The 25,071-nt window shown below is 43.0% G+C and overlaps 1 protein-coding gene across 1 annotated transcript; it reads left to right on the forward strand.

The window, feature by feature from the left end:
* The first annotated feature begins 1,754 nt into the window (after positions 1–1,754).
* LOC123483411 (tripartite motif-containing protein 16-like) lies at positions 1,755–13,904 on the forward strand. Its single transcript, XM_045213391.1, has 6 exons — positions 1,755–2,336; positions 2,761–2,856; positions 12,453–12,686; positions 12,803–12,962; positions 13,089–13,148; positions 13,384–13,904. The coding sequence occupies exons 1-6, from the start codon at positions 1,755–1,757 to the stop codon at positions 13,902–13,904; spliced, it is 1,653 nt and encodes a 550-aa protein (XP_045069326.1).
* The last annotated feature ends 11,167 nt before the right edge of the window (positions 13,905–25,071 follow it).

A 25,071-nucleotide genomic window follows, 5' to 3' on the forward strand; every position in this document is an offset into this window, starting at 1 on the left:
TGGCTCTCTGTCACTCACAGTCTGTCTCTCTCTGTGTGTGTGTGTGTGTGTGTGTGTGTGTGTGTGTGTGTGTGTGTGTGTGTGTGCTTACTGATGACTCTGGCGTGGGAGAAGGGTGTTTTCTCCATGGACAGGTAGCAGGAGGTGACCCACTCCATGAGAGGGGCCAGCAGCAGCAGAGGTAGGATGCTGATGACGTTCATGGCACCGATGGGCAGGAGGAAGCTGTTCAGGTGCAGGTTAGAGGTCATGGTCTGAATGTAGTAACCTGATGGAATCTGTGGGAGAGGTCAGGCTAACAACAGATTCTAGGACAACTTTATGGAGCATAAATAAACATTATAGCTTTGCCAGTTTTACCCCCAACATCTGAAAAATAATGTATTTGGACTTTCCACTGAAATTAAACAACGACCTGAAAATGTTCTAAAAATCAATGAATGAATGGATACCATTTTTATGTCTCTGCGTGCAGTATGAAGGACGTTTCTAACTAGCGTTAGCGCAATTACTAACTAGCGTTAGCGCCATGAAGTTTATAGTACCTGCTAGCATGCCATAGACTTCCAGTCATTGCTCTAACGCTAGTTGGCATTGGCTCCCAAAACGACCTCTAACTTCCTTCATACAGGATGCAGAGACATTAAAATGGTGTCCATGAGTTCATCTGACTCTGGGGAAGTAGATAAAGGGCTTCATTGCCTAAATCCTGAAGAATCCCTTTACATTGAGTTTTTAAGTGATTGCCCAGTGATTATGCTCTGAGGAGAGATAGGTATTTTATTTTGACTTTTCAATGCCTTTTGAAAGTGATTTGTGAAACATTTATTTTTAATAAAACTCCAGGCCATTTTCCTGTTTAAACCGGTCCTTTGCCTCCAGTGTCCTGGTCCTGAAAACACCCAGCAGACAGAGTATTCTACTACCAGGGATGGGATTAAACTACAAAATACAATTACAAAATACAGATACAAAATACCATCAAGATCAATGTATCAAAATAAACTACTAAATACTTGTATTTTGTAATGTAGTTAATTAAATGTAACGTATTTAATTTTAAATACAAAAATACATTTCCAAGTAGCCGGCCCTGGGTATTATTATTGGCCTTGTTTCGGGGCGGAGCTCATTAGAATAATACTCAGCATGCTTTGCAATGATACATTTTTACATTTAGATTTTTGTCATTTAACAGATGCTCTTATCCAGAGCGACTTTCAATTAGTACATCTTAAGATAGCTAGGTGAGACAACAATATATTACAATCGTATCAAGTACAATTTCCCTCAACAAAGTATTTATCAACATTTTCACATATTCATTTATATTTAGTTCATTTAGCAGACGTTCTTATCACACCATAGTGCTATCAGACTTCTGATACCAATGCAGGGTGAAAGGTGGGCCACAACATGTGAATCGCTATTTAAAAAATGGTATAGAAAAGTATTTAGTATTTTGAAAATAAAAAATAAAAAATGCATTGGAGTGTAGTTCAGCCCAGTGTAATTCAAATGACAAAATACTCAGAAGTAATTAAAATATGAATTTCAAGTAACGTAAATACTAACCATCTCTGCCTACTACCCAACACTCTGTCACACTTCCTTATCAAAGAAACCACACCCCCTCTACATACAGAGTACACAGTCAAAAGGAAGCCACTCCCTGTCCTCTGGTGTAGAGTTCCATGAAACAGAAAGTCATCTTTGACACTGCCATTGCTTAACCTACGGGAGAGAGCACCAAAATGGCAGCTAATCAGGAACTGTTCTGTTGCTCCATCTGTCTGGATCTATTGAAGGATCCGGTGACTACTGCCTGTGGACACAGCTACTGTATGGGCTGTATTAAAGAAAGCTGGGATCAGGATCATCTGAAAGGTTTCTACAGCTGTCCCCAGTGCAGACAGACCTTTACCCCAAGGCCTGTTCTGAAGAGAAACATCGTGCTGGCTGAGGTGGTGGAGAAACTGAAGAAGACAGGACTCCAGGCTGCTCCCCCTCCTGCTCTGTGCTATGCTGGACCTGGAGATGTGGCGTGTGATTTCTGCACTGGAACCAGAAAGCAGAAAGCCCTCATGTCCTGTCTGGTGTGTTTGGCTTCTTACTGTGAGACTCACCTCCAACCTCACTATGAATATCCTGCTTTCAAGAAGCACAAGCTGGTCAAAGCCACCGCACAACTACAGGAGAAGATCTGCTCTCATCATGACAAACTGCTGGAGGTTTTCTGTCGTACCGATCAGCAGTGTATCTGTTATCAGTGTGTGATGGATGAACATAAAGGCCATGATACAGTGTCAGCTGCAGCAGAGAGGACTGAGAAACAGGTAAGACCAGAACTACTTGTTGGTGACTGTCTGATAAACAAAGAATTAAAGATACAGTAGGAACTAAGGATGTTTGAATATGAGATCATTCAAATGAAATCAATCCACGGCAGAACAAATATGAACACAAACCTTGAGTATATTGAGTTTGCTCCAAATGTATCACCATTTTCTAAAGTCAAACAACATTATCATTCTGAATGCCCTTTTATGAGTCCAAAGTTCAGCCTCAACCCCTTGATACATGTACGCCTACCATAAAAACTATAATCATTCACATAGCAACATAGAAAATGTCATATGGTAAAGGGACTTCCTCAAGATTTTAGAGCTTCCTCTCTATGGGCCCTATGTCCCATTACTATACTATTGATCTACTGGACAAATAAAGCTTGATAGCTCATTGAAGAGTGATTCTCCACAGAGGCAGCTGGGGATGAGTCAGCAGAAGGTCCAGCAGAGATTCCAGGAGAGAGAGAAGGAGCTGAAGGAGCTCAAACAGGCTTTGGAGTCTCTCAAGGTGAGTATTGTTGACCAGAGGAGACACACAATTTCACTTCTCTCTTCCAGTCAGAGAGAGAGAGATGCCCCTATCCAATCCCACTGGCCCCACTGTTGGGAACAGGCTGTCTTAAAGTCACAAGTGGGGCTACCTCATCACATAACCATGAGTAACCATGAGTGACTCATGTCCGCTATACATTAACAGAGCTCTCTCTCTCTCACTCTCTCTCAATTCAATTAAATGGGCTTTATTGACATGGGAAACATGTTACATTACCAAAGCAGGTTAAATAAATAATAAACAAAAGTGAAATCAATGATCAGAAATTAACAGTAAACGTTACTCTCACAGACGTTTCAAAGTAATAGAGACATTTCAAATGTTATAATTCAAGTGAAGTGAGTCAGACCGAGTTCTGGAGGTGAAATGGAAATGAATGAGGGAGAGTTAAGTGAGGTAGAAGGTGTTGTGATGAGCTCAGAACCAGAGCCTGGCATCAATGGACATGATAAAGAAGAATCTGGTGCAGTAGGAGTAAAATTTTTGGAGAAAGTGGATCCATACCTTTTGGCAGATCCATTTGTAGTTTCAGGGTGGGTGGGAAAGGAGTTGGGTGCAGTTGAATCAGTGAAGGTAACCTGTAGTGGACTTGTGATATTTGTTTGTGTTTCTTCTGACCAGAGGGAGTGGGCGCTCTGTGTCACGCAACTTTGGTCAAGATCTGTTTCTTGCTTTGCTCTTAGGAACAGGGCACCATTGAAAGGAGTGATTTCTGGGGTAGCGTTAAGTGTAGAAGTGGAGCAATTAAGGTTGAAGACAGCTGGTGTTTGTGATTCCCGCCGTTTGGTGCAACACAGACCCGGTGGTGAGCGTGGTGAAACAGAGGAGTCAGTCCTTTTGAGTTATGAGTCTTTACCAGAGAAAGTCATGGTAGGATATATCAGTTATCCTGTTAGAGCTTTTGTGGCGAATCCACTGTGCTGATTCAGGTGCAACGTTTATGGTCATGTTGCAGCAGTTTGTAGGAGGGAGATTCCAAGATGTGGGAAGTGTGCAGGAGGGCATGGGATAGAGGTTTGTGTAGTTTCGGTGGATAAAGTTGTGTGTGTCAACTGGAGGGTTGCCCATGTTGCTGGGGATCGGAAGTGTCCGGAGCGAGAGAGGCAGGTTGAGGTGGCTAGAGTCAGAGTAGTGCAGAAGGTGTCGTATGCTGAGACAGTGAAGAAAGTAGAGGAGGATGGGTCAAGGGTGAGAGATCCTGAGAGGATCCCTGTGAGTAGTAGATCTGTGCCAGCACAGAGGGATCGGCCAACGAGTGATATATGCTTCAGTAAAGTTAGCTTCTTAGAGTTCATAGCAATGGTTATCAACTGTACAGCAGAAATTGAATGAAATTGAATGTAAATCACAGAAAATAGATGTTGTGGTGGCAGCTGCAGAGAAGTATTTGGGCATACAAGATTAGACTTCAGAAGAGTTACAGGGTGTGTTGAGTGGTGGTGTCCCGTCCTCCCAGGCCGTTGGCATGGTGCAGGAGCAGATACGGTCAAAGTAGTGGAATGGGGTAGTGGGTATTTAATGAGTGTAGGGTTAGTTGGAAGGGTGTTTTTTGTATTATTATAATTTCCCCTTTTCCCATTTTGTATAACAAAGTATAATGGATTTATATTATAGTCCAGTTGGGGGCGGTAATGCAACATATTGGATGCCAACCGCCGTTAAACTCCAAAGAAGAAGAACCGTTATGTTATGGCTATGTACAGTGTTGTAACGATGTCTCTGTCTCTCTCATTCATTAACTTTCGCGGTAGTTGGTTGTGTGGGTCTCTGGTTATGAATGGGGTGCTGACAGACAATTGTTGATGGATATTTATAGAGCTCTGATCAGGACGCCAAATGATTACTGGTGTACAGTTTATGGAACAGAAGTAAAGACTTGGCTTCAGAAGCTGGACAGAATCCAGTATATAGCTTTAAGGATATGTATTGGTGCATTTAAATCAACATCTGTATGTGCCTTACTGGTGGAGGCAGGAGAGATGCCTTTGGATATACAGCGTAGAAAATGGTCATTATCTTATTGGGTTGAAAGGCTGTGAGGTTGAGCATCCCACTGCTACTGTTCTAGATGACTGTTGAGAATATACTAGTAGACAAGGCAGTGGTTTTGGTTGGACAGTTGGAAAGCTTGCTGATGAGAGTGGTTTGAGGGAGTTGGAGGTTGGCCCTTCTGTGGTGATAGGGGATGTTCCTCCATGGTTACTCCCAGACCCTGTTGTTGATCTAACCTTGGTAGAGAAAAGGAAAGATTGGTCAGAAGTCAGTGATATAGTGAAACTGGTTGACAATTACATTGGTAGAAGTTTTTATGCTTTTCTACCACTTTTCACAAATGGATCCAAGGACCCAGATAGTGGGCTCACAGGAGCAGGCGTTTACGTTCCTGAATTTGATGTGCAGTTATGTAGAAGACTAACAGATGAACTGTCAGTATACTCAGTTGAACTGTTGGCGATAATAGTTGCCCTCCAGTGGGTGGAGGACGTACAACCTGTTAGAATTATAGTATGGTCAGATTCTCTGTCTGTATTGAATAGTTTATCATCTGGTAAATGTAATAGGAGTGACCTGCTATTGGAGGTATTAATGTTATTATGGAGAATTGAGAGAATGGGTGTAGTAGTGAGATTCTGCTGGGTCCCAGCACATTCGGGTGTGGAAGGGAATGAAATTGTAGACCAGTTAGCTAAAAGAGCTTTGAAACTAGATATAATTGATATTAATGTTCCACTGGGTAGAGGTGAGGCCAAATGTAAGATCAGAGACATTTTGATAGATGTGTGGCAGAAGAGATGGTACTCTGAGCACAAGGGCCGGCATTTATATGAATAGTTTACAGTTTTACAGAAAGGTCGATGGACCAAGATTCAAAAGTCAGATTAGGAAGGAAGAGGTGGTGTTTACTTGATTGCGCTTAGGACATTGTACATTGAACTCGTCATTATATCTGGTTGGCAAGCATGGGAAGGGTTTGTGTCTGGGGGGTACGGTCGATGAAACGGTGGAGCATGTGTTGTTATATTGTTGTAAGTATGTTGAAGAGAGGGAAAGATGTGTAGGGTCATTGAGGTTGGGGGGGTTTGGAAGGGATTTTGGGGATGGGGGAGGGTCTATTAGAAGTTAGTAGGGCTCTTCTTTATTTTCTCAGAAGTACTGAGTTAGGTAGGAGGATTTAGAAATGTTGGAAACCGTGATTGACCACACACTCCAGCACAGTAGGTGGCGGCATGCACCTTTAACGTTGGTTTGTGGACCGCCATTATATCATAGAAGAAGAAGTTGGTTGTGTGAGAGATTTGTGGTTCGTGAGGAGGGCTACTATTCTTTTTTCTTGTGGTTCTTGCGTATTTTCTGAATTTATTTTCTCATGGTGGAGGGTTTGTTTGTTGGTTTCCACTGTTTATCGTTTAGAGTTGAGGGGGGAGTAGGGGTAGTTTGTTAGGGCGGCGTGATGGCCTCAACCGAGTGGAGAAGAAACGCTGTCGCTTCGGGTGCGTTCCGGAGAAAGGTGTGGAGGAAGTTTTGCTCATGGTCGGCGAACAGGTTGGAGTGGAACATCTGCACTCTGCATCCAGAATGAACAAGGCGGTGGTTGTGTTAATGAAAAAGGTATGTCTTGTTGCGAGTGGGATTTTTGTGAGGGGTGTGTTGGTGCAGATTTCGCCTCTTTCGATAAGAGTTGTGGTGGCTAATCTGCCTCCGTTTATTACGTACGAACAGACCGCAAGTAGTTGGTTAGTTTTGGTAAATTTGCAAGTGGTTTTCATGTGCTCTCGGCTGGGTGCCAAGCGGAATCCGTTAAATACGTCTCTTTTCGTAGACAAGTGTTTGTTTCTTAACAAACTTCAAGGTTACACAGGGGAGTGGTGGAACACAGGGTTTGCTAGCACAGATAGTTTTCGGTGTTTCTAGTGTGGGGATCATCAGTTATAGGCTACAAGCAGCAATATGATTGATATGTAGGACAGGTATTGAACCCCGGCCAAATAATCCCTACTCAGATGCGCTAACCTCAACCCTAGTAAACATGCATTATAAAAACCTTCTATATAAAATTATCTCATATTGGGAGTAAATAGCCTCTGAATAGAAAAGAAAAAACACTGCATCTTCCAGCCCACCAATAAATTACATAATGCAACCGTCGCGGTTAGCATATTTACCTCAACATGCCCCTCGCTTGCGTGAGAAGACAGAGTGCTCGATGCTGGTTGATGAATTTGACAATTAATGTACTAGGAAAATACGTTTTTGTCGACCAGAGGTGACTGAATTAATGTTTAGGCTTATTGATAATCATTATAGTAATGAAGTATAATTTCAAAACATGACCATAAAAACAGGTAATAATAAACATGAATCATCATTATATTACTTCACAGTAATGTGTTTTCAGTTCTTCCTCTTGCGTTAGCAGTGTGGAAAGGGGCAGTAAAAAGCTCAGGCAGGAGTTTTCTTGTGAGGTGGAGTGGTGGTGTATCCAGGGAGAGAACTAAACTAATCTTCTGAAATGTCATTCATGGTCTTATGCTGCCATCTATTGGAATTATTAAGCAACTGCAGTAGTACTGAATAAAGTGTTTTTCCTTACTAATCCTTACTAAAGTAGTGATTACTCAGAATTGCAAAAAAATGGCAGGGGTACCAGGAGGGAGGAGAGTACATTTTTTACATTTTAGTCATTTAGCAGATGCTCTTATCCAGAGCGACATACAGTTAGTGAGTGCATACATTTTCATACTGTCCCCCCATGGGAAACGAACCCACAACCCTGGTGTTGCAAGCGCCATGCTCTACCAACTGAGCTACACGTTAGTAGTGCATGGCCAAGTGGTGGTGCGCAGGCCGTGGAGAAAGCGGTGGTGGGGAGGGTTGCAGCTGGGCTACGTGAGCTGAGGCAGGTTTCTGTAGTAACAGAGACTCCGGTGGGCAAAGGCTTGGTGGGCTCATCCCAGGAAATATTGCCTGTCATTGGGGAAGAGGCACTGATCAGGGGGGAAGTGCAGGGGGCAGAGACTGGGGAGGAGTAGGACGGTTCCGTGCCAATTTATTTTTATTTTTATTTATTTTTTTCACCTTTATTTAACCAGGTAAGCCAGTTGAGAACAGGTTCTCATTTACAACTGCGACCTGGCCAAGATAAAGCAAAGTAGTGCAATAAAAACAACACAGAGTTACATATGGGGTAAAAAACATAAAGTCAGAAATACAACAGAAAAATATATATACAGTGTGTGCAAATGTAGCAAGTTATGGAGGTAAGGCAATAAATAGGCTATAGTGCAGAATAATTACAATAGTATTAACACTGGAATGCTAGATGTGCAAGAGATTATGTGCAAATAGAGATACTGGGGTGCAAAAGAGCAAAATAAATAACAATATAGGGATGAGGTAGTTGGGTGGGCTAATTTCAGATGGGCTGTGTACAGGTGCAGTGATCGGTAAGGTGCTCTGACAACTGATGCTTAAAGTTATTGAGGGAGATAAGAGTCTCCAGCTTCAGAGATTTTTGCAATTCGTTCCTGTCATTGGTAGCAGAGAACTGGAAGGAATGGCGGCCAAAGGAGGTGTTGGCTTTGGGAATGACCAGTGAGATATACCTGCTGGAGCGCAGACTACGGGTGGGTGCTGCTATGGTGACCAATGAGCTAAGATAAGGCGGGGATTTGCCTAGCAGTGATTTATAGATGGCCTGGAGCCAGTGGGTTTGACGACGAACATGTAGTGAGGACCAGCCAACAAGAGCGTACAGGTCACAGTGGTGGGTAGTGAATGGGGCTTTGGAGACAAAACGGATGGCACTGTGATAGACTACATCCAATTTGCTGAGTAGAGTGTTGGAGGCTATTTTGTAAATGACATCGCCGAATGGAGGAGGATGAAGAGGAAGAGGGGGGAGGTGAGTCTGCGGGAGCGGAGGACAAGGCGGTCTCGTTTTCAGACGGCTCATTGGATCCAGAGCTGACAGCCAGTCAGGCTGAGGGCCCAGTATATACGCTGAGAGAACTTTCTAGGTTCCTGATGGAGACTAAAGGGGAAAAAGAAGGTTCTGCTGGAGTCTTATTTTATTGATCCTGGAAGGTTTGTAAGGTCAGTACAACACCTGATGAAGAATGAGGGGTTTAGTGTCCTCTCACCCAGGAAGCGATATAGGCTGAGAAAATGGGTCATGGGTTCTTAAGGGCATGTCTTCAGAATCTGCTTAAATTGATGTTTTTTTCTGGCATGGCGGCTTTATGGGCTTCTCTACTGGTTTCAGATTGTGGTGATTTCCCTCCCACCTCTTATGGAGATTTCACGGTCAGACTTCCTTAACATCAACGGCGGCAAAGACTGGGGTAATATGTAAACCAAAAACATTAGTGCAGGGGTAGCAAAAGAGGTGTGTAAGGGTAGGTTGTTAGTGTTTAGAGCCCAAATAATGACCTTGTCTTTGCTTTCATAAATGTTTCTGCACCTGGTCCTCTGTAGCTCAGCTGGTAGAGCACGGCGCTTGTAACGCCAGGGTAGTGGGTTCGATCCCCGGGACCACCCATACACAAAAAATAAAGAAATATATATATATATATATATATATATATATATATATATATATATATATATATATGCATGCATGACTGTAAGTGGCTTTGGATAAAAGCGTCTGCAAAATGGCACATTATATTATATTATAGTACAGGGCTCAGTTCTCTGTTTCACCAGAGGGGTTGGAAAAACAGAGAGGGGAAACCAAGAAAATCCCTTGTTTTACGTTTGTCTGATGGGCGGGTAACTTCTGTTGTGGGGAGATGAGGGAGCCTGATGGGCGGGTAACTTCTGTTGTGGGGAGATGAGGGAGCCTGATGGGTGGGTAACTTCTGTTGTGGGGAGATGAGGGAGCCTGATGGGTGGGTAACTTCTGTTGTGGGGAGATGAGGGAGCCTGATGGGTGGGTAACTTCTGTTGTGGGGAGATGAGGGAGCCTGATGGGTGGGTAACTTCTGTTGTGGGGGAGATGAGGGAGCCTGATGGGTGGGTAACTTCTGTTGTGGGGGGAGATGAGGGAGCCTGATGGGTGCGTAACTTCTGTTGTGGGGGGAGATGAGGGAGCCTGATGGGTGGGTAACTTCTGTTGTGGGGAGATGAGGGAGCCTGATGGGTGGGTAACTTCTGTTGTGGGGGAGATGAGGGAGCCTGATGGGTGGGTAACTTCTGTTGTGGGGGGAGATGAGGGAGCCTGATGGGTGGGTAACTTCTGTTGTGGGGGAGATGAGGGAGCCTGATGGGTGGGTAACTTCTGTTGTGGGGAGATGAGGGAGCCTGATGGGTGGGTAACTTCTGTTGTGGGGGGAGATGAGGGAGCCTGATGGGTGGGTAACTTCTGTTGTGGGGGGAGATGAGGGAGCCTGATGGGTGGGTAACTTCTGTTGTGGGGAGATGAGGGAGCCTGATGGGAGGGTGACTTTTGTTGTGGGGGAGATGAGGGAGCCTGATGGGAGGGTAACTTCTGTTGTGGGGAGATGAGGGAGCCTGATGGGTGGGTAACTTCTGTTGTGGGGGAGATGAGGGAGCCTGATGGGTGGGTAACTTCTGTTGTGGGGGAGATGAGGGAGCCTGATGGGTGGGTAACTTCTGTTGTGGGGAGATGAGGGAGCCTGATGGGAGGGTAACTTCTGTTGTGGGGAGATGAGGAGCCTGATGGGTGGGTAACTTTGTTGTGGGGGAGATGAGGGAGCCTGATGGGTGGGTAACTTCTGTTGTGGGGGAGATGAGGGAGCCTGATGGGTGGGTAACTTCTGTTGTGGGGAGATGAGGGAGCCTGATGGGTGGGTAACTTCTGTTGTGGGGAGATGAGGGAGCCTGATGGGTGGGTAACTTCTGTTGTGAGGAGATGAGGCTGTAGAGTTGTACTCTGATTTATAGAGGGCAGAACTCTGTTGTATTTAACCATTTCTAAATACCGTGGTCCTCTGTAGCTCAATTGGTAGAGCATGGCGCTTGTAATGCCAGGGTAGTGGGTTCGATCCCCGGGACCACCCATATGTAAAAATGTTTGCACATGACTGTAAGTCGCTTTGGATAAAAGCGTCTGCTAAATGGCATATTATTATTATTATTATTATTATTATCCTGGGTTTTCTCAGGTTCTGCTCACAGACCTTTCCAAACTCTCTCTGTCACAGATAAAGCAAATTGACATTTCCCTGGCCTTTCACAAACTCTCAGCTGCTGTCTCTCAGACGGTCTGCCTGTGGATTTTTATAAAAAGTTCTGGGGAATTATTGTACAGGACGTGTGTTGTGTGAGTGCGTCGGGGTGGGGGAGCTGTCGCTAAGCTGTAGACGGGAGGCTTTGACTCTCCTGCCCAAAAAAGGGGATTTGAGCGACATAAAGAACTGGAGGCCTGTGGCATTGCTCTGTTTGGACTATAAGGTCTTTGCCAAGGTCCTCGTTAACAGACTGAAGTCCCACCTGGACTCTATTGTACAGAAGGACCAAACGTACTGTGTACCAGGACGCTCAAACACAGACAATCTGTTCATAATCAGGAGAAAGCCTTTGATAGGGTGGACCATGAATATCTGTTCAATGTGTTGTTTTGGTTGTGGGGAGAATTTTGTGGCCTGTGTTCAAATGCTGTACGCTGGGGCTTCATGTATGGTCAAGGTGTGGGGAGGGCTCAGTAGGCCAGTCTGGGTAGGGAGGGGCATTCACCAGGGACAGTTCCATCGTTCTGACTCAAAGCGGCGCAGAGGCTACTGTACCGTACGGAGGTGGGCTGGAGGGAACCAGCATGTGCTCTGTTGAGGAAGGCTGGTGGTTTGGGGCTGGATCAGCAGCTCTTCATCATGCGGCAGGAGAGACTCAATACAGCAGGGGTCTCTGATTTCTATGCTGCAGTACTGAGGGCTGGAGCAGCCTGAGGAGGGGCCACCACCGTTTCCACCACTGCAAGTGACAGCAGAGACTGGGGACTGGCAGGAGAGTCCGGAGGACTTACTGACTTTTAACACTCTGAGCTTAGTGGGAGTGAAGGGGCATCAGTGGCAGGGGGTTGTGGGGGCTGAGAGCATGGCAGGTTATAGGTGGAGGGTGCTCTATAAGTTCCCAGTGCTGGAAAGGTCAGGGGTCGTCCAGTGGAGGGTATTACGTGGAGCCCTGGACACCAATAGCTGGTTGGCTCGGGTTGACCTGGGAGTTGGGAAGGGGTGTCCGTTTTCTGCAATGACAGACTGTTCATCATGTTTTTTCTGTGTTGCCAGGGTAATGCCATTACTGTTGACGCCTTAGGGTTGAGTTTGAGTTGTACAAAATGATCAACAGTGTGGAGATGTTTCAGGAGGTATGGGGGCTCAGGGGGGCTGTCTGTACGGCTGGAGAGGAGTGGTTGGATGGACGGTTGGAATGTGGTGCTGGTTGGTGTATTGTACTGTGGTGTTGGGTACTGGATAATGTGATTGTGTGGAGGTTGTGGTGGCACGCAATGTGTTTTTAGGGGTGGGGGTGTTAGTGTAATGAGGATGGCTCATTAAAGTAAGACAAGTCTCTCTCTCTCTCTCTCTTAACAGAGCTCTGCACAGGCAGCAGTGGTGAACAGTGATAAGATCTTTACTGAGCTGATCCGCTCCATTGAGAGAAGGCGCTCTGAGGTGAAGGAGCTGATCAGAGCCCAAGAGAAGGCTCAAGTGAGTCAAGCTGAAGGACTCCTGGAGCAACTGGAGCAGGAGATAGCTGAGCTGAGGAAGAGAAGCACTGAGCTGGAGCAGCTCTCACACACAGAGGATCACATCCATTTCCTCCAGGTAACTCAACTGCCTTGATACATGTGATATGAAATTAAAACTCTCAATAATTTGGTTCTGCTCTCTCTCCCTCTCTCTCTCTCTCTCTCTCTCTCCCTCTCTCTCTCTCCCCCCAGAGTTATCAGTCTCTCTCCGGTACCAGTGTATCTTCAGACTTACCCAGCATCGTTGTCCGTCCTCTTCAGTACTTTGGAGATGTGAGTAAGACTGTGTCTGAACTGAGAGAGAAACTAGAAGACGTCCTTAAAGGAGAATGGACCAAGATCTCCACTACAGGTGTGTTGAAAATAATAAGAACATCAACTTTAGACCATTGAAAGTTCCCTACTAGTCATATACATGTGGAATATGGTGTGATGATAACATTCCCTCTCTCTGTGAATGTGTGGTGTGTGTCTGTAGTGAATATAGTGGATGTTGTACTGCCTCCAGAGCCCAAGACCAGAGAACAGTTCTTACAATGTGAGTCACTTTATTCTGAAGTAACTAACAGTCTCTTTTACTGACACTCCTAACAATCCCTCTAGAAATATATAGCAATAGTAGATCTAATCAAAGACTGGGTATCTATCTGACTCCTCATATTTCTCTGATTTGATCTCTGCTGTGCTCTAATCAAAGACAGGGTAGATACAGTATCTGACTTCACTTATTGTTCTAACTCCCCTCATTGGTCTCTGCTCTGCTCTTCTCCCAGATTCCTGTCAGCTCACACTGGACCCAAACACAGCAGGCACACACCTCTTTCTGTCTGAAGGGAACAGAAAGGTGACACGTACAGGCCAAGAACAACCATATCCTGTTCATCCAGACAGATTCACAAACAACTTGATGGTTCTGTGTAGAGAGGGTCTGTCTGGACGCTGTTACTGGGAGGTGGAGTGGAGTGGGTGGTGTGATACAGCAGTCTCATATAAAGACATCAGCAGAACAGGGACAGATGGTGGATTTGGAGACAATAACAAGTCCTGGAGTTTACGGTGTTATAGAGGTGGTTATTGGTTCAGACACAATAATGTTGTGACTACAGTATCAGGCCCTCAGTCCTCCAGAGTAGGAGTGTACCTGGATCACAAGGCAGGTACTCTGTCCTTCTACAGTGTCTCTGATACAATGACCCTCCTCCACAGAGTCCAGACCACATTCACTCATCCCCTCTATCCTGGGTTTCTTTTAAATTTTATTTTCACTGGTACTGCTGAGCTGGTTAAACTGTAGTAGAGTCCACATAGATACTAGTCATGCTGGTGTAGTCTATAGCTGAGCTGGTTAAACTGTAGTAGAGTCCACATAGATACTAGTCATGCTGGTGTAGTCTATAGCTGAGCTGGTTAAACTGTAGTAGGGTCCACATAGATACTAGTCATGCTGGTGTAGTCTATAGCTGAGCTGGATTAAACTGTAGTAGGGTCCACATAGATACTAGTCATGCTGGTGTAGTCTATAGCTGAGCTGGTTAAACTGTAGTAGGGTCCACATAGATACTAGTCATGCTGGTGTAGTCTATAGCTGAGCTGGTTAAACTGTAGTAGGGTCCACATAGATACTAGTCATGCTGGTGTAGTCAATAGCAAAAAAAATTTTAAGTGCAATGTTTTAATCTTATATATTCACATTAATCATGATGTATGCTGTTAATGTATGTTGGTTGTCATTCAGAACCATTGAAATGTTTTCCCAATTGGTTCTTTGTCTCAATGTAATTTTCCTCAGTATCATGGAACAGGTAGTGTTACTTACTTGCTAATTGAACTATATGGGCCGGTTTCCCGGACACAGATGAAGCCTAGTCCTAGACTAAAAAGCATGTTCAATGGAGATGTCCGGGGAAACCGGCCCTAAGTTTGGCATCTTTATTCTCCCGTACTGCTCAGTCAAGCAACATTAAACCTGTCCAGCAGGTGGTGCTATTAACCAAACAATAAAAACCCAGCAGATATCTTGACTTACCACTCAGTATATCAGTAATGTTCAGAATTGTACTTTAATATCATTGGAGATTGATGGTCTTTTTAATCCACTACCCAGAGTCAGGAACAGATTAAGTTAGGTCTGCTACTGTTCAGTTATTAAATATGATTCATGGTGATGGGAAATAAAAAATCCATCTAGTAGTAGTTTTCCTTTGCTATTTATTCCAAGGTGTGTCTTTAACTTGTAAATGGATTGTGTTGAAGCTGGCCTGTGGTGTGGATGATAGAATAGAGTGAATAGAGGAGAGAAGAGAGGAGGAGAGGAGAACATAATATAGAAGACAGATAAGATAGAGAGAGAATTCATACCCAGGGGAGTTACTGACTCTGGCCCAAATGACACCCTGTTCCCTACGTAGTGCACTAGGCTACTTCGGATCAGATCTAAAGTAGTGCACTACATAGGGAATAGGGTGGAGATTTGCTCACTGTCATTAGAATGAAGTAATGACTTTAGTGGTTTCCTCCCCCTTTGTGTTTTTATTGGTTGTGTGTTATGTGTGTTGTTGTGTTAGGTTTTCCCCCTGTGTTCCTAATGGAAAATCCATTAACAATGAATCACAAACAAATTATATTCCAGTTGTGTTTAGACAACTTCATGGCTGACATCCCCCAGTTCTGTTAAGACCCATTGAACTGGGTCACATTCTAAATGGTCACTTGTATTGATAGTCCATACTGGGCCTAACTGTGGTTAACCATACTGGAGGGTTTCTTTCTGCACACATATTCCCTCATCTCCAGAACTTTACCTGATGTCCTCCTCTCTCTCTCTCTCTCTCTCTGTCTCTCTCTCTCTCTCTCTCTCTCTCTCTCTCTCTCTCTCTCTCTCTCTCTCTCTCTCTCTCTCTCTCTCTCTCTCTCTCTCTCTCTCTCTCTCTCTCTCTCTGTCTCTCTCTGTCTCTGTCTCTGTCTCTGTCTCTGTCTCTGTCTCTGTCTCTCTCTCTCTCTCCCATCAAACCGTATAGAAATCAGCCAACCTCAATATGGTTCCATTCCTGTAGTTATCAGGACACATGGGGTGTGGAACTATTATCTCCTTTCTAAGTGTGAACTTGTCCACTTCCCTTCATGGATTTAAAAGGAAATGACTGGTATATGTAAACTCCCTCTACCCCATGCCAACACCAATCCAATGTTTTTACATTTGAGAGGAGTAGTGAAGGAATGCTATACTTCAGGAGGAAGGAGAGATTATTGGGACACACCCATGGAGTGATGATAGAGGGATGTGAAAGAGGAGAGAGGTAATGGTTGGACTTGACTTATTTATTCTCTCATTAGACTTATTCTGTTTCAATAACATAACTGCATAACACAAAATAAGTACATTTAAGGAAGTATCCATGTATTATAGATTTTATAATCACTTTTGTACTATTTTCACAAGTATGTGGTAAAATTTCACAACTCTTAATACAAAACTCAAAACAGATCATCAAAAAGGCTGTTTTTTCAAAACTTTAAGCACATTTTCAATTGACTAAGTGCAACACACAAAGGAAGTATCCTTGTATTATATCTTAATATGTGAAATGCACACTTCCTCCCATAAGTCATTAGTAGTTGATGTAGGGTTTCATCTGTCAAAAGGTAAATCACACCTGGTGACTTATGAGTTATAAATGTTATTACTGTGGAGTCACCATGATCAGATTACTGTGGTGTGTGTGTGTGTGTGTGTGTGTGTTAGTCTTTGATTAGTTTAGTCATCAAGGCTGAGAGGATGTATCTATTTGAAAGGGTGTCCTGGTCTTTGATCAGACCAAATGGTTGTAAAGTCCTCAAGACAATAGAATGGTTGTCAGGCAGTGGAGTCTGGTGGGAGGAGCTATAGCAGACAGGCTCATTGTGATGTCTGGAATGGAATAAATGGAACTCAGTCAAACATGTGGTTTCAAATGTTTGTGTTTGATACGTTCCATTGATTCCATTCCAGCCATTACAATGAGCCCGTCCTCCTATAGCTCCTCCCACCAGCCTCCTCTGGTGTCAGACCTGCATGGTGCCTCAGGGTCTGTGTAGGAACTGTGAGGTGGGTGTGTTGGGAACATTATTCCCTATTTTTCATAGTTCCACAATCTATTAATAGCCAGAGATGTGAATTAAACATTCTGCCAATCATGGTTATTTTATTTATAACCAGAGAATTGGGCTGATTCAAACAAGACCAAACATGCTTCTTTTTAAAGTAAGGACATGTCCAAGAAATGTTACTTGTAAAACTAAAATAACCAACACCCTTTCTTGTGTGTGTGTGGTCCAATGTGTGAGGGGCTTGTTGTCATCCTGGGGGTAGTGCATTGGTCTGTACACTGACTGTATGCCTTCTTAATATTGAGTTGCATCGGGTGGGGGGCTGTTAAAACTGTTTTGAATGGGGTGTGTTTTGGGGTCTGGGGGTGAAATCAAACATTGTATTCAAACTGGTAAGGGGTAGTCTTAGACCCCCCAGAACATTCACACCTGGTCCTTTGTTGCAGGATTTGTTTTATTTTATTTATTTTTATTTTATTTATTTTTAAATAGTTTTAGACATGTTTGTACATTAATTGCTTAAATTTTCATTCCCAGGTTGAATGTCAATAAGAAGTAATATAATTGTGTCTATGACTTTACAATGTCCAGCTACATTATACTCCACATAGCTTTATAGGAAGCAGACTTTACAATGTCCAGCTACATTATACTCCACATAGTTTTATAGGAAGCAAACTTTATAATGTCCAGCTACATTATACTCCACATAACTTTATAGGAAGCAGACTTTACAATGTCCAGCTACATTATACTCCACATAGCTTTATAGGAAGCAGACTTTACAATGTCCAGCTACATTATACTCCACATAGCTTTATAGGAAGCAGTTCCTAATCTACTGAAAATTCTACATTATGGGAATAATTTTGACCCACCCTTGGTTTTTGAATTTATTAAACTTTGAATTTGGCTCTATACTCCAGCGTTTTAGATTTCACATTAAATGTTTTATATGAGGCGACAGTACAGAATGTCACCTTTTATTTGAGTGTATTTTGATTAATGTCTGTTTTACTGTTTAGAAATGAATATACTTTATTTACAGTTGAAGTCGGAAGTTTACATACACTTAGGAGTCATTAAAACTAGTTTTTCAACCACTCCACACATTTCTTGTTAACAAACTATAGTTTTGGCAAGTCAGTTAGGACATCTACTTTCTGCGTGACACAAGTAATCTTTCCAACAATTGTTTAAGGACAGATGATTTCACTTATAATTCACTGTATCACAATTCCAGTGGGTCAGAAGTTGACATACACTAAGTTGACTGTGCCTTTAAACAGCTTGGAAAATTCCAAAAAATGATGTCATGGCTTTAGAAGCTTCTGATAGGATAATTGACATCATTTGAGTCAATTGGAGGTGTACCTTTGGATGTATTTCAAGGCCTATCTTCAAACTCAGTGCCTCTTTGCTTGACATCATGGGAAAATCAAAAGAAATCAGCCAAGACCTCAGAAAAAGATTGTAGACCTCCACAAGTCTGGTTCATCCTTGGGAGCAATTTCCAAATGCCTGAAGGTACCACGTTCATTTGTGCAAACAATAGTACGCAAGTATCAACACTATGGGACCACGCAGCCGTCATACCGCTCAGGAAGGAGACGCGTTCTGTTCCTAGAGATGAACGTACTTTGGTGCGAAAAGTGCAAATCAATACCAGAACAACAGCAAAGGACATTGTGAAGATGCTGGAGGAAACAGGTACAAAAATATATATATATCCACAGGGGAGTCCTATATCGACATAACCTGAAAGGCCGCTCAGCAAGGAAGAAGCCACTGCTCCAAAACTGCCATAAAAAAGCCAGACTACGGTTTGCATTTGCACATGGGGATAAAGATCATACTTTTTGGAGAAATGTCCTCTGGTCTGATGAAACAAAAATAGAACTGTTTGGCCATAATGACCATCTTTATGTTTGGAGGAAAAAGTGTGAGACTTGCAAGCCGAAGAACACCATCCCAACCGTGAAGCACGGGGGCGGCAGCATCATGCTGTGGGGGTGCTTTGCTGCAGGAGGGACTGGTGCACTTCACAAAATAGATGGCATCATGAGGAAGGAAAAGTATGTGGCTATATTGAAGCAACATCTCAAGACATCAGACAGGAAGTTAAAGCTTGGTTGCAAATGGGTCTTCCAAATGGACAATGACCCCAAGCATACTTCCAAAGTTGTGGCAAAATGGCGTAAGGACAACAAATTGAAGGTATTGGATTGGCCTGACCTCAATCCTATAGAAAATGTGTTGGCAGAACTGAAAAAGCGTGTGCGAGCAAGGAGGCCTACAAACCTGACTCAGTTACACCAGCTCTGTCAGGAGGAATGGGCCAACATTCACCCAACTTATTGTGGGAAGCTTGTGGAAGGCTACCCGAAACGTTTGACCCAAGTTAAACAATTTAAAGGCAATGCTACCAAATATTAATTGAGTGTATGCAAACTTCTGACCCACTGGGAATGTGATGTAAGAAATAAAAGCTGAAATAAATAATTCTCTTTATTATTATTCTGACATTTCACCTTCTTAAAATAAAGTGGTGATCCTAACTGACCTAAGACAGGGAATTTTTACTAGGATTAAATGTCAGGAATTGTGGAAAAACTTAGTTTAAATGTATTTGGCTAAGGTGTATGTAAACTTCCGACTTCATCTGTATCTAGGCCCTCCATTAGAAAGTTTAGTATTTGGTCCCATATTCCTAGCAGGCTATGACTACATCAGGCTTGGGACTCTTGTTGGATGCATTTGCAGTGTGTTTCCGTTGTGTTTCAGATGATGTTGTGCCCAATAGAATTGAATGGTAAATAATGTATTGTGTCATTTTGGAGTCGCTTAAACATATTATGTTCTTATTTACAATACAAGTGACTCCAAAATGATTCAATACTTAATTTACCATTCAATTCTATTGGGATATTGTTTATAAATGAGGATATTGTTTTTATGCAGATTTTTGAAAATGTGCATGAAAATCTGTTTCCATTCGACAGGCGACAGATTTTCATGTGAATATTGTAAAATCTTCATAAAAACGTGAATTTTACCAGCAGAGATGTTTCCATTTATCTATCAAATTGACTTGTTGAAGATAAATGGCTGTGCGTGATGATGTAATGCACATACAAATATATTTTTGGGAAAATACAAAAACCGGTAAAAAACGTTCTATTAAATGCGTTTCCATCACATTTTCAACTCTACCGATGGTTTTGTCAGATGTTTTGGGGGCATTATATAGTGAACACGCCCACTCTGGATAGGCTGCCTACATGATGACATTATTATGGACAAAAAGACCCTCGATATTTATTGGAAAGGAGCATCAAGCTCATCACTGTGAACTTTCACCACCCTGTGAAGTTCAGCATGACTTATTTCATCTGTAGCTTAATAAACTGCATGGTTTCCTGAGTCGTAGTGGGAGGACCACACCACATATCATCGTGTGACTCCAAGTTTACTTTAATATGATGGTTATTATATCAATATTTGTGCATAAAGGCATTTCCACTGCCATTTCTTGCTTAATTAATTTTACAGAGGTATTTGCCCTCCACTGTATCCACATGTTTCTTTACAATTTATGATCATTTTACATGACTGAAAATGAAATAAAACTTTTGATTTGACATATTCATCATTCACCACTGTGGCTTCTGAATAGGTCATTGTACATTTATGGAACCTTTAAAACGTTGTAATGTTTTACCACAACCTTATATTTGGTTACACGTCACTATGGCTTCCATCCCTATATACCTCAGTGCATCCATCCAGGACTAACGTCTCCAAACAGATCTAAAAGGCCTCCCCCACCACTCAGACTTTCAAATAAATTAAAGTTATCTCTGATACACTGCTGTGCAGTTTGTTGTATGGACATTGCAGAGGCCCTTTTAAAATATCCACTCTGCTGTCTGGATCTACCAAAGGATCCAGTTACTATTCCCTGTGGACCAGCTGTATGCAACGTCATCTTCTTAGCTTGACTTCCATCCCCCAAAAACCTGTAGATACAGAGTACACAGTCAAGAGGAAGCCACTCCCTGTCCTCTGGTGTAGAGTTCAGAAACAGAAAGTCATATGTCATCTTTGACACCCTGTTGCTCAACCTTCAGGTGAAAGCACTAAAATGGCTGACAATCTAGAACTGTTCTGTTGCTCCGTCTGTCTGGATCCACTGAAGGATCCGGTGACTACTGCCTGTGGACACAGCTACTGTATGGGCTGTATTAAAGAAAGCTGGGATCAGGATGATCTGAAAGGTGTCTACACCTGTCCCCACACTCTAAAAAATGCTAGGTTGTTTGGTTGACCCAAATGTTGGGTTGCAGGCGTTGGGTCACTTAGTTGGGTTGTTTTCTTTAAAAACTGCTGGGTTATGCATGCTGGGTGTTGGGTTATTGTTGCTTGGTTATTGAGATATGACCCAGCAGGTCAGATCAGAAGACTGTAGGCATAGTTTAGTAGGGGTGTGGCTTTCAGATAGTTATTTTTAGCCACCCATGAGAGTAAATATAATTCCTGTTCATCTGGTCTGTTGCGTAGTTAGCACATGTTAAGGTTGAACATTGACATTTTTGTAGCTTCAATTATGCTTATAGAGTTTCATAAAAGTCCACGTATGTCTCATTGTTGGGCTATAATACAGTGGTATACCTTATTATAATATGTAATAAATACTCTACATATTATAGAAGAATTTAATAAGGAAAAATTGAGTTTACAGTATTTAAACGCCTTAAAATAACCTACAGTAAGGATGACATTAAAACAGACCCAGTTGCTAGGGCAACCAAGCATGACATTAAAACAGACCCAGTTGCTAGGTCAACCAAGCATGACATTAAAACAGACCCAGTTGCTAGGTCAACCAAGCATGACATTAAAACAGACCCAGTTGCTAGGTCAACCAAGCATGACATTAAAACAGACCCAGTTGCTAGGTCAACCAAGCATGACATTAAAACAAACCCAGTTGCTAGGTCAACCAAGCATGACATTAAAACAGACCCAGTTGCTAGGTCAACCAAGCATGACATTAAAACACACCCAGTTGCTATGTCAACCAAGCATGACATTAAAACAGACCCAGTTGCTAGGTCAACCAAGCATGACATTAAAACAGACCCAGTTGCTAGGTCAACCAAGCATGACATTAAAACAGACCCAGTTGCTAGGTCAACCAAGCATGACATTAAAACAGACCCAGTTGCTAGGTCAACCAAGCATGACATTAAAACAGACCCAGATGCTAGGTCAACCAAGCATGACATTAAAACAGACCCAGTTGCTAGGTCAACCAAGCATGACATTAAAACAGACCCAGTTACTAGGTCAACCAAGCATGACAATAAAACACACCCAGTTGCTAGGTCAACCGAGCATGACATTAGAACAGACCCAGTTGCTAGGTCAACCGAGCATGACATTAAAACAGACCCAGTTGCTAGGTCAACCAAGCATGACATTAAAACAGACCCAGTTGCTAGGTCAACCAAGCATGACATTAAAACAGACCCAGTTGCTAGGTCAACCAAGCATGACATTAAAACAGACCCAGTTGCTAGGTCAACCAAGCATGACATTAAAACAGACCCAGTTGCTAGGTCAACCGAGCATGACATTAAAACAGACCCAGTTGCTAGGTCAACCAAGCATGACATTAAAACAGACCCAGTTGCTAGGTCAACCAAGCATGCCATTAAAACAGACCCAGTTGCTAGGTCAACCAAGCATGACATTAAAACAGACCCAGTTGCTAGGTCAACCAAGCATGACATTAAAACAGACCCAGTTGCTAGGTCAACCAAGCATGACATTAAAACAGACCCAGTTGCTAGGTCAACCAAGCATGAGAGTAAAAATACCCAACTGATGGTTAAATTAACCCGTGTTCTGTTAATACTAACAACCCAACATATTGGGTTATTCACGCAACCAAACTGTCTGGGTCAAAATAACCCAACATGTTCTTTCCACTACTTAACCTGCGCTGGGGTACTAAATAAACCAGATTGAGTGCAGTGCAGACATACCTTCACCCCAAGACCTATTCTGAACAGGAGTGCTGTGCTCGCCTAAGTGGTGGAGAAACTGAAGAAGACAGGACTCCAGGCTGCTCCCCCTCCTGCTCTGTGCTATGCTGGACCTGGAGATGTGGCGTGTGATGTCTGCACTGGGACCAGAAAGCAGAAAGACCTCATGTCCTGTCTGGTGTGTCTGGCCTCTTACTGTGAGACTCACCTCCAACCTCACTATGAATCTCCTGCTTTGAAGAAGCACCAGCTGGTCAAAGCCACCGTACAGCTATAGGATCAGCTTTAACATTGCAGATATATTGGGGTTTCTATCTGTGTAATTGTCTGCATCATTTCCAATCCCCCATATATATGTTTTGTAAATATTATTTTAAATATATTTTCCTTCTTTATTATTTCCCCCTAACCCTACCACCCCCCCTAAACTAATGGACAAACAATACTTAGGCTTCCACTTCCAGCTTATAAATGTACATACTACATACATTTCCCAGACACTACATTTTACATTAGTTATCTCTTGTTTGTTTTTAGTCCCCGCCTTCAGCTACCCGAAGCCCCTCCCATCTATCTCTGAAGACCATCCAGTTTTGATTTCTAGCTGCCATACAGTGCATTCGGAAAGTATTCAGACCCTTTGACTTTTTCCACATTTTATTACGTTACAGCCTTATTCTAAAATTGATTAAATAAAACATTTTCCTCATCACTCTACCCACAATACCACATAATGACAAAGCGAAAACAGGTTTTTATTTTTACACACTTATTGAAAATACAAGACAGAAATACCTTATTTACATAAGTATTCAGACCCTTTGCTATGAGACTCAAAATTGAGCTCAGGTGCATCCTGTTTCCATTGATCATCCTTGAGATGTTTCTACAACTTGATTGGAGTCCACCTGTGGTAAATTCAATTGATTGGACATGATTTGTAAAGGCACACAGCTGTCTATATAAGGTCCCACAGTTGACAGTGCATGTCAGAGCAAAACCAAGCCATGAGGGTGAAGTAATTGTCCGTAGAGCCCTGAGACAGGATTGTGTTGAGGCACAGATCTGGGGAAGGGTCCCAAAACATTTCTGCAACATTGAAGGTCCCCAAGATCACAATGGCCTCCATCATTCTTAAATGGAAGAAGTTTGTAACCACCAAGACTCTTCCTAGAGCTGGCCACCTGGCCAAACTGAGCATCGGGGGAGAAGGGCCTTGGTCAGGGAAGTGACCAAGAATCCGATGGTAACTCTGACAGAGCTCCAGAGTTCCTCTGTGGAGATGGGAGAAACTTCCAGAAGGACAACCACCTCTGCAGCACTCCACCAATTAGGCCTTTATGGTAGAGTGGCCAGACGGAAGCCACTCCTCAGTAAAAGACACATGACAGCCCGCTTGGAGTTTGCCAAAAGGATCCTAAAGGACTCTCAGACCATGAGAAAGAAGATTCTCTAGTCTGATGAAACCAAGATTGAACTCTTTGGCCTGAATGCCAAGCGTCACATCTGTAGAAAACATGGCACCATCCCTATGGTGAAGCACGGTGGTGGCAGCATCAGGCTGTGGGGATGTTTTTCAGAGGCATGGACTGGGAGAATAGCCAGGATCGAGGGAAAAATGAACAGAGCAAAGTACAGAGAGATCCTTGATGAAAACCTGCTTCAGAGCGCTCAGGATCTCAGACTGGGGCGAAGGTTCAACTTCCAACAAGACAACAACCCTAAGCACACAGCCAAGACGCAGGAGTGGCTTCGGGACAAGTCTCTGAATGTCCTTGAGTGGTCCAGCCAGATCCTGGAGTTGAACCCGATCGACCATCTCTGGAGAGACCTGAAAATAGCTGTGCAGCACTGATAGCAACAACAACCACCGCAGAAAAGTTAGCTGTGTTTACAGACAGACAGACGTACAGACAGACAGACAGAGGTTGTTTACTATGACTGGATGAAGGGATACAGTGTTGAAGGCTTCCTTTAGGTCTCCTGGTCTCTTGGGATTTAAACAGTGAATACAGTGAGATAGTCCTAACCATTCAATCAATGTACAGAACAAACAGTCATCATTAACACTATACAGAGTAGAGTCTATGGATAGAATATGTTATCAAAGAATATAATACAATAGAATTTTATGAATATAAAATAATACATGTTTTGACATGAAAGCACAGCCAGATGATTTGACTTGACAGTGTCTCTATACCTCAGTCTCTGAAGACACCCAGCAAAGGTTAGGATTATTAGAGAAGCTTTTCCTGCTGAAAGGCAGTTTCATTTCATCTGGTTGCAGAAAACAATTCATTGGATATGTTCATAACCCCGTCC

Source organism: Coregonus clupeaformis, unplaced genomic scaffold (genome assembly GCF_020615455.1).
Source record: "Coregonus clupeaformis isolate EN_2021a unplaced genomic scaffold, ASM2061545v1 scaf0108, whole genome shotgun sequence".
In the NCBI taxonomy this organism is placed as follows: Eukaryota; Metazoa; Chordata; class Actinopteri; order Salmoniformes; family Salmonidae; genus Coregonus; species Coregonus clupeaformis.

What these genes read in the sequence shown, in the direction of transcription:
- LOC123483411 (XM_045213391.1), top strand. Translation starts at nt 1,755, where the DNA reads ATGGCAGCTAATCAGGAACTGTTCTGTTGCTCCATCTGTCTGGATCTA. An exon ending in CAGAGAGGACTGAGAAACAG is followed by an intron (nt 2,337 to 2,760) that starts GTAAGACCAGAA and finishes GATTCTCCACAG; the next exon opens with AGGCAGCTGGGGATGAGTCA. An exon ending in GACCAAGATCTCCACTACAG is followed by an intron (nt 12,963 to 13,088) that starts GTGTGTTGAAAA and finishes GTGTGTCTGTAG; the next exon opens with TGAATATAGTGGATGTTGTA.